The sequence below is a fragment of the Xiphophorus couchianus genome, chromosome 17 (assembly GCF_001444195.1).
Source record: "Xiphophorus couchianus chromosome 17, X_couchianus-1.0, whole genome shotgun sequence".
NCBI lineage: Eukaryota > Metazoa > Chordata > Actinopteri > Cyprinodontiformes > Poeciliidae > Xiphophorus > Xiphophorus couchianus.
The window spans coordinates 9137886-9152569 of NC_040244.1; the positions used below are offsets into that span (position 1 = coordinate 9137886).

General features: G+C 39.7%; 1 protein-coding gene across 6 annotated transcripts in view; it reads left to right on the forward strand.

The window, feature by feature from the left end:
• Positions 1-14684, forward strand: part of nup37 (nucleoporin 37) — a 40557-nt gene that overhangs the window by 16840 nt on the left and 9033 nt on the right. Inside the window, exons 3-7 of one of the 6 annotated variants that reach the window (XM_028044226.1) lie at positions 4722-4993; positions 8470-8661; positions 8743-8864; positions 14209-14281; positions 14453-14547. In XM_028044226.1, coding sequence (XP_027900027.1) covers positions 4722-4993; positions 8470-8661; positions 8743-8864; positions 14209-14281; positions 14453-14547 — 754 coding nt within the window. The other 5 variants (XM_028044230.1, XM_028044227.1, XM_028044228.1 and 2 more) reach the window with 5 other exon arrangements.

Below are 14684 nucleotides of genomic sequence, written 5' to 3' on the forward strand. Positions count from 1 at the left end.
AACAAACAAGTGAGTGAAAGCTGAATAAAACAATAAATGTCATGCCACTGTGTAGTTTGGCAGTTTTTCAGATATATATTTAAAAAAAAAGACTAATCAATATTTATCGTTAGACGGATATAAAACGCTGATATTGTGACTCGTTTTTCAGTCGTATCGTCCAGCTCTACAACAGAGTATGTAAATAGTCAACTTTAAGCACTCACAAGATATACTGCAGCTTCGCTTTCAATTATTTGGACATTGGCTTTAAAGGCAAAGCACAAGCATTTCAGTGTTTTTATTTCATTGCAATGCTTTGCCAATAGTAATAGTTGTGAAAAATGTTCCCAACTTGTAATAAAGTCACCTTGCACTCAGCCGTACCTTTCAGCATTTACTGGATTCATTGTTAAGTGCGCTAAGGCGTGCAGGAAAAGACGTCCACAAGGTGGAAAGGTGGTGCTCCGACCCTGACCCAACACTGAGGCTCAGTAACTATATCATTTGGGAAAACAGATGTTCGCCGAACGAGGGGCGCTGAAGGTGTTTGAGGGAATACACTACTCTGCTGAGAACGTAAAGGCCCTGCTTGTTGAAAGATACATGTTGGACGAGGTAAACAACATCTCATTAGACGGGATGAATTGAAAAGCCCTCTGAAAAGCACACTGCATAAACATGACATGTTATGGCTGATCAGAAAGAGATTTCACTTTGTGGACTGAAGACCTAAAACGGCTTCCCCTTCCAAATCTACATGATTGAACGGGAAAATCATTTCTGATAATCGCTTTTGTTGTGGCGCCAAGCTCCTCGACGTCTAAACATGATCTGTAATGATGTGTAGAGCTCCAGGATCGATCAAAGTCAGGGAACCAGAAGAAGCACGGCTTTGATGCTGCAAAAATTAACACGCTTATTCTTGTGTTATCTTGGAAAAAAAGGGGGAAAAAATGAATAGGACTTTTCAGAAATAAGAACCTGCTTTGGCACAGGTATATTTTATGATTACAGGTGCGATTTCAGTGAATATGTGTGCTGGCCTGCTCCTTATCCAAGAGGCTGGAAATGTTCCCACCCCCTTACCTTGAACAGGATGTGCCTGAAAGCTACATGTGCGAAAGTAAAGTGATTTTACCTACAAAGAAAAGGAATGCTAACTTTAATTTAAGATTTATTTTTACTTGTGTAATTTTATTATAAACTACCACTACTTTTACTTGAGTAAAATTTCTGGACTTTCTGCCCTCTGAATTAAAAACAAACATGTTTTAACCAAAAACTCAAGAGACACAGATGTGCAGATGCACACCTGCAGTTTCTGTTAAAGTTTCATAATTTTTTAATTGAAAGACATTGATTTGGAAACATTTTTCTTTTATCTAATTTTGTTACTTCTAATAATTACATCCTTAAAATACCAACATTTCCTGTTAACTTTATATTTTGGACTACCTGATTGTGTAATTTTTAAATATTAAATGATTGATAATTTCATCAGATACTCAGTAGTCGAGTAGACTTTTTACCAAATCCTTTTTAATTTCTTCGACGGCTACTTTTTACTTTTACTTGAGTAACAATATGCTGAAGTAGTGCTACTCTTACTACTACAAGTTTTTACCCAAAGAATACCTTAAAAACTACCATGAATCTTTAGAATATCAAGTACAAATTAACAAGTTACACTGTGAACTGCAATCCAAGTTGGGATTAAGCTGTGCTGTGTACCTTGGGTCAGGAATTTCCCCCAGTATTTCCTCCAGATTGTCCATGAACTGGACATAGTCGGACAGGCCTTTGATATGCTTTCTGAGGGGATCAGACTCTGCTGGTGCGTACCCCTTCCCTCCAAGCTGGATTGCTCTTACAAAAGATGTCACAGCCTGAAAAGGCCACAAAAAAACCCCCCAAATGTTGCAGCTACAAGAAAGACTCTATATTTTGTTTTGCTGCTAATGTGTGAACTGAATAAATGAGAATTTTCTTACCAAGAAGAGAGATGTTTGGCGGTCTTGGGCGGCATGCTTGATGTCAGTGAATGCCTGCCGTTCCAGAGAGCGACAGGGAACATTGAGGGTGAGGGCCAAGGCCATGTCGTTTCTAGAGTTCACCAGCAAACTCAGATATGAGCAGAAAACTCGCCTCACTGCCATTTTTATCTGCTCCAATAAACAGAAAACAGATCATTTCAGCATAAAACAAGCACTTCAAGTTAAAATTAGTTTTTAATCACAGGAAATATTGTTTTAGCAACACAATCAGACTCCTGTTTGTATTTTAGTCAGACATCTGTTATTAGAGAAGTCAGGCATTAAAAATGAAATCAGACTGATTAATCAATAGAATAATTACTAGTTGCAGACAAACAGACAAATAGATGGAAGGACAGGTTTGTGGATGGATGGATGGACAAATTTATGAAAGGATAGAAAAGATGATGGCCAGGTGGTCAAGTGGACAGACAGATGATGGATGAATGACTAATGAGAATGAATCAGGTTTTCCCTCAGTGTATTATAAGCCTGGCGGGCCACCAGGCTTTACTTGTGCCTCCACCAGGCTTAGCATTGCTTATTTATTTAACTTTTTATGTATAAAAAGTATATATATATATATATATATACATTATATATATATATATATATATACAGTATATTTGCATTTTTAAGTCTTTATAGTTGCAGTTCACTCTTCCAATAACACATAATTATTAAGTGATATTTTAAAATTTCCTGTCAACTTTAAGCATTTTTTATCTCAAAAGCAAGGCGGGCTGCTGGATGAATAACTGCCCCAGCGCCTCAACCACCAGGCTTAGCAAGTTTTTTGAGGGGAAACCCTGATGAAAATATGTATGAATGGATGAATAGATTGATAGATCGATGACAATGGAACAGGTGGAAAAAATGGTTAGACACACAGATGGATAAGTGAATATCCATCTAACAACTTTATTTTTTTGGCATTTGCAGCGAATTTCTACATTTTTCAGACTGAGAAGAATCTCTTCTTTTATGCTTGGTACTTTGTAAATGATTCATCAAAATCTCATATTATCTCAGAAAGGGCTAATATAACAGTTGCTTCACAGCAAGGCACTCAAACTTGGACTGTTTTGAGCTCATAAAGAATGAAAGCGCCCTAAAAGTGGTAAAATAGCAGCAAGTCTTCCCTGAAACCTCATAAATTAGCAAGTAACAGAAGGAGGATTGTGCTACAGAAGCTCCTGTTGAGCTCCACACCGAGCCAAGTGTTAAACATCCGCGCCGTAATTGATTTCACATTACACTCCGAAACCTGAGTGATGTGATATAGAGTTCCTGTCAATAGGAACAGGATGGATTCCAGACCAGAAAGGCTGGGAAAGCTTTTGCCTGGATCAGTGCAAGCAGGTAAAAAGGCTTGCATACTGCTACAAATGGAAACAGAAAGGATTTATTACAGGATTGGGCTTACCTGGGAGCGGCAGCGCCTCCTCTGACTAGACGGCGTTAAAGGAGCTGATGAATCTGGGATATCTGGGGTTTCCATGTTACCTGACAGGAACTCAAACAGCTGGATCTTGGTAAAGGAATAAGCAACATATTAGAATTTTTCACTACTTTACCCTTTATTTATGCTTCTTCAATTGTCACCTTTATTTTTGTATTAATATGTTTTCTTGGGATTTTATGTGACCAATGAAAAGTTAAGAAGTGGAAGGAAAAATACTTGAAAATCTGAAAAGTGTGGCACACATTCATATCCTGAGCAGGGGTGAACCGATTTCCTTAATTTTGGGAGATTGGTGATCGGCCGATACTTACATGTGAAGCCAATCTAATTTTCCTCTTTAAAGGACAAAAAAAAATCGTCTGTCCTCTTCTGCTTTTCGGTGAGAGAGGTTTGACCTGCACCATATGGTAGATATCCGATATGCCAATATACTAAAACTCATTTGGCTGATAACCGATACCAATGCCAATATTTTTTTTCCTGTATCTACTTACTGAAAGTACGTGGTTTTCTCTACTGTGGAATTAAAATACTGCATTATCTTTGTAAAGTTAGCCTGATGCTAAATGTAAATGCTAAAAAGGAGGCTAACAATGATGCCATACTTTCAACTTGCATTATGTTTAATGGCAAATGTATTCATGATATCTGCTCTCTCGTCAACACTCAAACAGTGCAAATCTGTAAATCTTCATAAAGCTAAACTCAACCTGTTCACAAGCAAATATCCAAATATCGGTAACCGGAGATCGGCCAGAAAACTGCAATTAGTGCAGCTCTAGTCGTGAGACAGTATTGATAAGGCAATCATTGGTTGGAGTTAAAGTTATAGATAATTTATCCTGCCATCTATCATTTACTATAATTTCTTATGATGTAAATTCCAATTAATGATTTATAAAAATCTCTAAAACTGTTTTGAGGACTGCTATACAATTAGCTTCATCATTTTTCCCTGCTCCCTGCAGAAAATCATCCCCGTTTGCCGTTTTTTTGTCAATCATGCTGATAACAAAGTTAACACAACTGCTGGACTTGATTTTATTTAGTGCTATCAATGTAAAGGGGCGCAGAAATGTGAAAACCTTACACTTTCCTTTCATAATAACAATTATCCACATAAAATCCCAAAAAAAGATGTCAAGGTTTGTGTTTGGAATGTGAAAAAATGTGGAAAAGTTATTTATTATCTTCATTTCTATCTCTTCTTATAATAAAACATTGATTTTGATGTCAACCAGCTCCTGCTCACCACGCTCACAGGTTCCTCCGGATCCGAACCCGCCGCTCTCAGCTCCTTGTTCATGGCCAGAACATCCGTAAGATCCACAGTGTTGGAGCGTTTCAGGAAAGATTGGTACGTCTCCAGGAAGAGCTCAGAGTTCTCCAGGCGAGGGGCGCCGGGGGGCGGCAGGTGAAGTTTGTCCAGCAGAAGGTGTTTCCACGCCATCAGGACGTCGCTCAGACCCACCTTGAACTCTCCCTGATGCTGTCGATGGGAGGAGAAGAGAAGGTGAGTACTAACAGCCAAGGACAAATCGAGTCAGGACCAGAAACTAAAACAAAAACAAAAAATGCAACTGGAAGGTTGTGCAACATCAAGATGTGAAGAGATGTGTTTAATTTGTACTACGTTGTTAATGGTAGGAAAAATAAGAGTGTCAGTTATTAATACTAACCTGCAATTAAAGTATTTTTTTCAATATGCCTCATTTTGTCCAGAAAATCTCTTCCAAGTGGAAGTACCTTGTTAGACTGCATTAAAGAAGGAAAATGTTTTTTTGTAATATTGAATTGCTTTCCCAGGATAAACATACTTAAATTAAATTTTGAGATTCTGCGGCTGCAGTAAAACATTTATTTTAAAGCTGCAGTATGTAACTTTTATTAAAAATGTTTATTTGTTAAAACTGTCTCCATGTTGTGACAGATAACCTGTGAAAAGATCGAGCTCATCCTCCTCCCTGTGCTGCTATTGCTGTCTGGAGCAATGCACCGCCCTCAATCAAAAACAACCAATCAGAGCCAGGAAGAGTGTCTTAGTGCTGTCAATCATGCTCATGAACGTGCTGCTAAATGTGCTAATGGAGGGGGGAAATACTCCTCGATACAGGAAAACCGTTTATCTGCTGCTATCGGTGGCAGTTCTAACTAGCATGAGCTATCAGGAAGAAGCTCAGGGTTTAGGAAGGTCGACCTGCCTCCTGGCTCTGAACTGGGAGAACTGGGAGAAGGCACAGGAGCTTAATTTTCTTTTCACAGATTACCTGGCTGATACTATACTGTCACAACATGGTGGCAGTTTCAACAAATGTATAAAATATTTTCTACAAAAGTTGCATACTGCAGGTTTAAGACTTTTCTTCACTACGGGTGCCATAAATGTTTCTTTTAGAGTTTCCCCCAGTGTATTTTAAGCCTGGCAGGCAACCAGGCTTTACTTGTGCCCCCACCACGCTAAACATTGCTTATTTTTTAAAGTCTTTTTAAAATGTTTGGATTTTGGTGTTCAGGCATTAATCTTCCAATCTTTCAATAACACATAATTGTCAAGTAATATTTTCAAATTTCCTGGCAATTTTAAACATTTTTTAACTCAATAACACGACGGGCCGCTGGATGAATGACCGCCCTAGCTCCCAACCACCGGGCTTAGCAAGTTTTCTGGAGGAAACCCTGCTCTTGGCTACCTTAACTATTATTTCATTGTTAATCCAGGTTACATTGAATAGAGAAGCTAATCTGCTACCTGCTTGTTGACCTCAGCCATGGCCAGCTGTAGCACCATCAGCATGCTGTCGGCTCCGTGGACAGTGGTCCTCTCTGACGGTAAAACCCTGTGGGACTCCCTTCTGAAGGTTTTTACCATCAGCTTCAGATGGTCTGTGAATGCTGACATTGTTTCCTAAAAGAAAAGTTACAGAAAACTGTCCTGAACATTTACAAGTACATCTAAAATATTGAAATATCATGTAGACGCTCAATAATTGTCACCTGTTTCACATAGTGGAACTCATACGGATTTATTACACATGTGGTGGAATATTTCAAGCCTTTAATTGTTGTGATTTTGGTGATTAAGGCTTGCAAGTAATGAAAACCAAAAATGTGAGTATTACATAAGATCAATGAAAAATGTTTTTATTATCTACAGAAATGTCAGGATTTCTGTAGATAATACAAGAAGTATAACAATTTTTATGCAATTAATACTTGGTTTGGGCTCCTTTTGCATGAATTATGTCATGGCAATTTTTTGTATCTGTTTATAGAAGTTCCACTTTTTACAGATTTTCCCCTTATGGGCTGACCTGTTGGCTGGCAGTTTATTATTTTAATAAAGCAGACAACCACATGAAATATTAAAATACATTAAGATAAATTTATAGTAATTACCACGCATATTAAATGCACTCATTGAAATGCCAAATTAGAAAGCTAGATGTAAATGAAGTAAACAGAAAAGTACACCATGACTAATTCGTCTCTCAGAGCCTACAACTTTACATTATCTAACAATCGCTTTGAATTAATCTATTTTTTTCTTTTTAATTATAGTTGCCGCCATTATTATGGCGGCATAAATATATGTCCTGCGACATATATTTATAGAAATGTCAATAAACGTTGGATTAATCAGTTCTAACCTGTTATAATGTTCCCAGTCTTCAGCAGCGAGTCAACCAGAAATCAGCTGCCGATTTGAACGTTTAAATCTACGATGACGTTTTGCCTTCCAGCCAATCAGCTCTGAGTAAGAATCAGTTGCGGTTTCCTGATATTCTTTTGAATGCCCGTCCAATTTTGCGACCTTATGATAGTAAATTTTGAAAATATTTGGTATAAAAAAACACTGTAATATTTTATTGTACCATTTTGTAAACTATCTCTATATGTTTGGGTTTGTCTAACACCCGGACCCCCCCCCCCCCGAACTTGTAAAGTAAACGGTACGCTCCGGTGACGTATGCGGAAATAGGGCAGAAAACACTCCCAAAGCGCGCTGTATTTGATTCAGCGAGCCCATTTAAAGACCAACTTGGTAAATATTCACGTTATATTTGCGTTTATGATATGTACACACCCTTATGACGAAACTAATTCATCTGTGGTCCATTTGGACTATGAAAGTAGACAACCGTTATACTTCGTGTCCATGTGACTTTTACGGTTAGCTTCAACACCTGTCGTGGTAGTAAAGAAGAATACGTTTGAGTTAAAAAAGACGGTATGAACTGCTTATTTTCTTCCAAAGCAAACTAGATACCAGTCATACTTCAGGAGAAACTGTACATAGGTGATTTGTTACGATTGTGTGTATTATGTAGGCTTACTTCCAGCAAATCAGAGGGAAATTATGTTTATAGTTAAATTAACACCTCGTTCCAACAAATTTGGACAAAAGCAGGAAGACACAAGAGCATTCATAGTCAATCTTACAAATTAAAAAGAGTACATTTGTACTAAACCTCCCCGCACAAGTTTAATTTTTTACCCATTTTTCTTTCACAGTATCTTCAGATTAGTCAGTTTGCATGGAAACCCTCAGCTCTAGGTGTTAAATCTTCTGCAGGCTTTAACTCTGATATTTCAGTGACTTTCCTGGGGTCCTCATGTTCACTGCTGTTCTCTAAAAAAAAAAAAAAAAACTCTGAACCCTTCATCCCTACCAATATACTGGGATTATTGAGTGTCCTCTGTAGGGAACTGGTTGCTGGAGGTGTCAGAATAAAGCGCTATGCACGGCTTTGTGCTGGTTAATCTCATAAAATCCCAGGAAAATGAATTCAGGATTGTGGTAGTAACATGGTGTTCTAGCATGGGTTCTGCTTTTCCTACTGGACCGAATCTGTGTTTAATTTTAACAACCTATATCTCTCTATTCAGAGATGAAAATCTGCCTTTTACAGTGTCTAGCCAAAGCTTATTGTTCTTCTGCGAACTAATGTGGCTTGTCTGTTTACTGTTTTATTGCTGCAATTCCAGTAGATCTCTGACCTGAAGCCACCTTTGCCGGATACCAACATGCAGGAGGACCTGACCCGCAGTCCCAGCTACACAGTGACGTGTGAGGACTACGTCCACGTGGTTGAGTTCAGCCCTTTCAGCTCGGGTTCTCCTGCCTCTCTGCTGGCCTTCAGTGGAAACCTGTATGTGGTGGTGGGCACCTGCCTCTTCCAAGTAAGGGATGCGGCTCCACACTGCTAGATTTACCCACCGCATTGTTTGTCTTTGCCGTTAAACACAAATCTGCTTCCGCAGGAGGAGGACGTAGAGGTGGATGGGGTCCAGTTCAATGCTCTCCGAGTTTTTCATCATGACATTCAGGTTGAGGCTCTGGCTTGGAGTCCCGAGTCGCGGTTGGACAGGATACCCACCATCAGGTATCGCCTTTCAAGATAATTCACATGTTGACTTTAACAGCATATTGTATCATTAAGGATTAGATATGCTGTTTGTTTTGCAGCCCACACACAATGCAAAGGTTTCACTGACATCCATGTACAGGAGTTTAAGTTTATTTTTACTCTAATATCAATCACAAGAGTCCCTTGGCTGCTCAGATGCTTCTTCATTGGTGCGATAATCCAAATGCTTTGCTTGGAAGTGCTTGATTAGTGCTGCAAGTTGGCTGTTTAAAGGACTTTTTTCAGTTGGAGGCTCAAAGTGCTACACAGCTGGAGGTAAGGTTTAATATCTGCCTGATTGGAAGATACTCACCTTTTTCCTCTTCTAATGTAATTAAATTAATTTTGTTTCCTGTGACAGTTGAACTGCAGGGGAAAAAATATGATGTATAGGCAAGAAAAGCTTCTTTATGTATTAAAGTAAACAATCTCAAAGGTATTACTTCTACAGCTTTGGAAAAAAATACTTAAAATGATCAGTTTCTTTTTATAGGTATATGTTTGAAGAAAATGAACATTGTTCTTTTATTTTATGAACTATTGACATGTCTCTGAAATTCCAAGCAAAAATGTAGTATTGCAGAAAAATAACAAAAAAGATGCAGTGCTTTCAGACCTCAAATAATCCAAAGAAAACAAGTTCATACTCATTTAGAAACAACAATACTAATGTTTTAACTCAGGAAGAGTTCAGAAATCAATATTTGGTGGAAAAACCAGGAGGTTTTCAATGAGGTTCAATGCTGTGGGCTGCCGTTTTTCCAGAGCTGTACTTATTTAAGTATTACTCATGAGATAATCAGTTAAGCTGTTAATTCTCATTGTGTTATTTTTAAACTATCAAGCAAGAATAAATATAGAAAAATAACCTTTTTTTTTCTCCCTACCTTACTTCACCTCTGATTTGATTTAATTCAACTTGTGTCACTAAATTTGCTTTGCAACCAGATCCCTTCAGTTGGACAGTTTTCAGCAATGAACAGGAAGAGTAAAATGAGCGGAGTCTCAATCAGTTTTCTAAGTAATGTAGCAGTGCTGGATCGCTCCAACTCATCATAAATTGGATAAAACGCTGCAGGAAGCCGCTGCAGGCCGCGGCTCAAACCTGTCACCGGTCTCTAACACAGATGGGAAATACGAGCTCAGGCTGCTGTGATGCTTTTAGCAACAACATCCCATTTATATTTATATTTATTAGTATTTATACGGAAGAAGGACTACTAAGAAAAGAAAATAATAGACTTTTCTTTGAATTCGGAGAAAAAAAGTCAAATTTCTATTTTTCAGGATTTACCATTTTAAAATCGAACAGAGAATCTGGTGGTCTCAAGATAGAGAATTAGAACTGGATCTTCCGAGGTCTAATACAGGACCACTTGTCAAGTTTTGGTGCATTCACATTAGTCCTGTTTAGTTCGCTTTAATCCAACTTGAGTTTATTTGTCTGAAAGGTTTGGTTTGTTTGGGGAAGTGTGAGTGTGCAATGGACCAAAAAAAGCTGACTCTAGTCCGCCTACAAATCTAGGTCTCGATTAAAGAGAGCTCTGGTTTGTTTCGTATGTGGATACAAGTAGACGAGAGACCGCAGGAGTGGGTTATAGTGCACGGCATATTCTGGGTCCATACAAGTAAAACAAACTCGAGAGTCAAACACGAGAGTGTAGCTCTAGCAGGATAAAAGAGAAATCCCACAACCGCTAAAATGTGACACCACTCCAAAAAAAGAATTTTTTTGTCTTTTTTTGAAGACAAAAAAAAGATTTTTTTTTGTCTTCAAAAAAAAGATTTTTGAAGACAAAAAGGATTTTTGTCTTCATTTTGTGAAAGAAAGTTACACTCATGTCTTGTTTAGAGGATATCTTGTCATTTCCTTCAATGGTTCTTGGTGCAGCGCCACCACAGGCGAGGAGAGGAACAGGTTTTTCAATTAGTTCGTTTGACACAACACAGTGTGAAAACGAACCACATCAGCTAAAAATTGTAACAACTCGAACGAATCCACCATATATTAGGTGTAACAACACACTCAGTGTTGAAGTGGTATTGGGTGTGGTCTGCTGCTGCTGTAGCTCAGCTGCTTCAAGGTTTGATCTTTTCTCTGCTCACAGGTTGTGTTCTGCACACCCTGATTGTAACGAGTTGGTATCTGTTGTCTCAAACCAGTCTGCCCACTCACCTCTGACATCAGCAACCACCTGAAAATCTTCAGAAACTTGTCTTTACTACGTTTAGTAAAAATGCTTTTAAGTGCTTCGATTTCCTGCCATGTGGTGACCGAGTTGCTGTTTTTCTGAAAAGCCAAATGAAGAGGTGTTGTTTGCTACAGTAGGGTTAGTGTATGATGGTATGTCCATAGCGGTGTAGTGCGGGGTGTTATGTAAGATGTCATCAGACTGTTGTTGGAGGATTAGAGGGTGTCGAGCCATCCTCCACTTCCGTCCTGAAAAGCCGACATCTGTGACTTTTAAAATAATAGGATCGTTTTATTTATTTATTTATTTTCTTTCTGGGAGAGCGTGTCAGTCACGCTGTCGGAAAGTATTCATCAGCACTCCTCGCTGTCACACGTCCAGGACCACGGCCAAGTTGTTTCAGGTGGGGAGTAGGCCCAGCTAGGGATTATTAGAAAGTAGAGTTTCCACCTGATTGGAGCTGTGGATGTGAAGGATCTGCATTCCCCCTGGAGGAGCGCAGGCTCTGTGTAATTGGAAAGGAAAGGCAGCGTTAATTCCTGGCCTTCTGTGGTTTACTCCACAGGACCCTCGAGCCAGCGCTGTGACGTGCGCACATGTTATTGTGCTGATGAGAACCCGCTCAGGTTCAAGCTCTCCCTTCAGTCGGCACGTAGCTGTGCCTTCCAAGAAAAGTCCAGCGTTCTCACGGGCTTGATGGGGAGCGGAGGGGGGGCGGCTGAGCTGCCACCACTGCAGCTTGTGTTGAAAAACAGGCCTGACGTCTATTAAAACCACTGACTTCCACCGCACACGCTAATTTTTCAAGCTTGGCTGTCATCTAGTAAATACAGCAGCCAACGTGCGAGCAACTGGCTCTTCTTCGAGAGCCGAGAGTCGACACCCAAACCATGGAGGGCAAAGTTCACGGTCTTCCCAGGATGGCCACAGGTGGGATTAACAGAAATACAGAATCAGTACTCATCAGTAAATTATAGGAAGCAGCTTAATCAGAACTCCATTAAAGACCTATTTGTTTAGGTCTATACAAAACATTAAATCTTTTGCACAAAGTCATTCTTAGATAAGTCTACCTATTTTGAGCTCCTATCAGGATGAGCTGATTTAGGGCCTCTGCCACTTTAAATCTGAATAATCTGCTGGCCATGCCCCCCAACTTATCATTTACACTCACATTTGAAAATGGCTGCAGACAGATGCGCAATTATACACCCGTACATCTTTGAAAAGCATTAGTAGAGCCTCCTGCTCAACAAGCAAAAATGTAGCAAGTGGTTTCTGGATGGTAAGTCAACAGCCAATCACTCTGTTCAGTGAAACAACGGTAAAACCACCTGACCAAACGTACTGGAAATTCACTGGAGTTGCTAGGTAACAACCTTGGTTTCTGAGGTTGCTAGGCAACAGGGAAAACGCCTGCTAATTTGTGATGTTACATTCGGAAGGTTTCTAAAACGGCTCATTTTCCAGACACCAAGAAACATAAACTTTCAACAAATCGGCTCGGTGTTTATTTTATTTTATTTTTTTACACTCTTGGGATGTTTTTAGAAGCAGCAGAAACATTAATGGACGTACAAAAACATGCAAAGTGTCAATTTTGCACAATATGTGTCCTTTAAAAATGCCTGATTAAAACAAGATGTGTCTATTGGACTAATTCCTGATCAAATCTAAGGATGTCTAGAGCTTCTCAAAAAGATAGCTCTTGTCAAAGGTGTTAGTGCTAGCATGAAGATTATAGTACTGATAATTAGTGACAATATTAGATCGCTAAGGATTACAAAGTGCTAACAAGATGCCAAAGCAGAGATCATTGGATCGTCTGAGGGTCAATCTGTGATGCAGATCTATATAAATTAATTTGGGTAGAAGGGAAGAATTAGCTACTGGTTTCAGTTATTTATTTATGCAAGATTTAGTTGTTCATTAATTGCATTGTTATACATGTTACTACAGATGCAAGAAGGAGGACTTTAAAGCATGGCGGAGACATTGAAGCAACATTAGAGCACCAAGTGTTTATTAGATTTGAAAAATGTTGGGCTTTTTTGAAGACATTTTTTTTTTTTTTTAAAGGTTTTGTTGGCTCTAGTGGCCTTTATTTGAAAGTAGTCTGACAGGAAACAGGGTAATCAGAGAGGGGGAAGACATGCGGCAAACGTCGCCAGGCCGGGAATCGAACCTACGACCACCGCTACAAGGACCAAGGCCTCAACGTGGGTCATGCTTTGCCCCTGCGCCACCATAGCACCCCCTTGAAGACGTCTTTAACCTCAGTACTAGAACAACTAAACTACAAGAACATCTCTGCTTCAGCGCCTACAATAGATCTGTTTGTAACCATTTTATCAGATTTTCAGACTATAAGAGTTTTATTTTTCCTTCTGAATGAAGATGAACTTTTGTATTTAAAGGAAAGTTTAAAGAAGAGAAATTAAGTTGTGAAAAATGAGTAGATGCCCAGTTCTTTGGTATTAAAGTATTTCCTGAAATGTCAGAAATGCACTTTTATTATCATCAGATAAAAAGTGATGAAATTTTAATTACTATTTAGGGGGAAACACTGTTGTTTATGGCTTTTAATGGGTTTTTCTGTCTCAGATCAGCGTGTAAATGTTCTTCTAAAGGAAAGCTGACGTGCCAAAAAGTTCAGGCTGTAACGTTCTAGCGCCTTTGCGCGTTTTATCTAACCTGCTGCTGAGGCAAAGCTGTCTGAAGGATATTTATAATGACATCATGCCAAATCCATCTGCCTGCACCTACGAAAATGTGTGAAGCGCTGTCTGTTTATACTGGTGATGCGTGTGTGTTTTTCCTGTCAGAAGTGAGTTAGTATAATTGTGTGAGTAATTGCAGGCACTGGTGTGTACGAGGACTGATTAGAAGGGAAAGTCCTCTCCGCGGCTCGGCACCGGGTTTCCAACAAAGACACGCGTAGATGGCGTGAGCCGTCTTGTTTTTCTCTGTGTTTATCTTTGAACATCCCTGGCAGCGTTCCCCCGCCGACGATCCCGTTCCAAGTTCCTGCCACACACAGACTCTGATTCATGGATGTCGACTGTCACCCAGGGTGTTTTCTGTTCCCTCCTTTTGTTTATTGTTGCGTCTTCTCTTCCTCTCTGCAGGTTCTGCACGGCGGCGGCTGACAGAAAACTACGCCTGCTGACTTCTGATCTGAAGGATCAGAATGAATTCAAGGTATCCCAACATCTGGAACTGCTCTGGTCTTCAGACGGGGAGCTTTCTCTCTACTTAGCGCATACATTTGCTACTTAGTTAAACAGGAAATGTAACCACACACACATAGAAAGCAGATATGCTGCCAGCTCTGCTCAGTTTTACTGACTGTCTCCTCTCTGCTTCGCCCAGGTGATGGAGGGCCACAGCAGCTACATTAACCATTTGGTGTTCGAGCCCACCGAGGGGAAGCGGATCGCTTCCGTCAGCGATGACCACACTTGCAGGTCTGAGCCGTTTGGTTTCCGCTCCTCCGCGTGTTCCCAGCTTCTGATTTTCAGTCCTGTTCTTTGTTAATGGTGCAGAAAGTCCTGACTGTGTTTCCACGGTGAAACCCGATGCTAAGCACAACATGCTCCGCTGA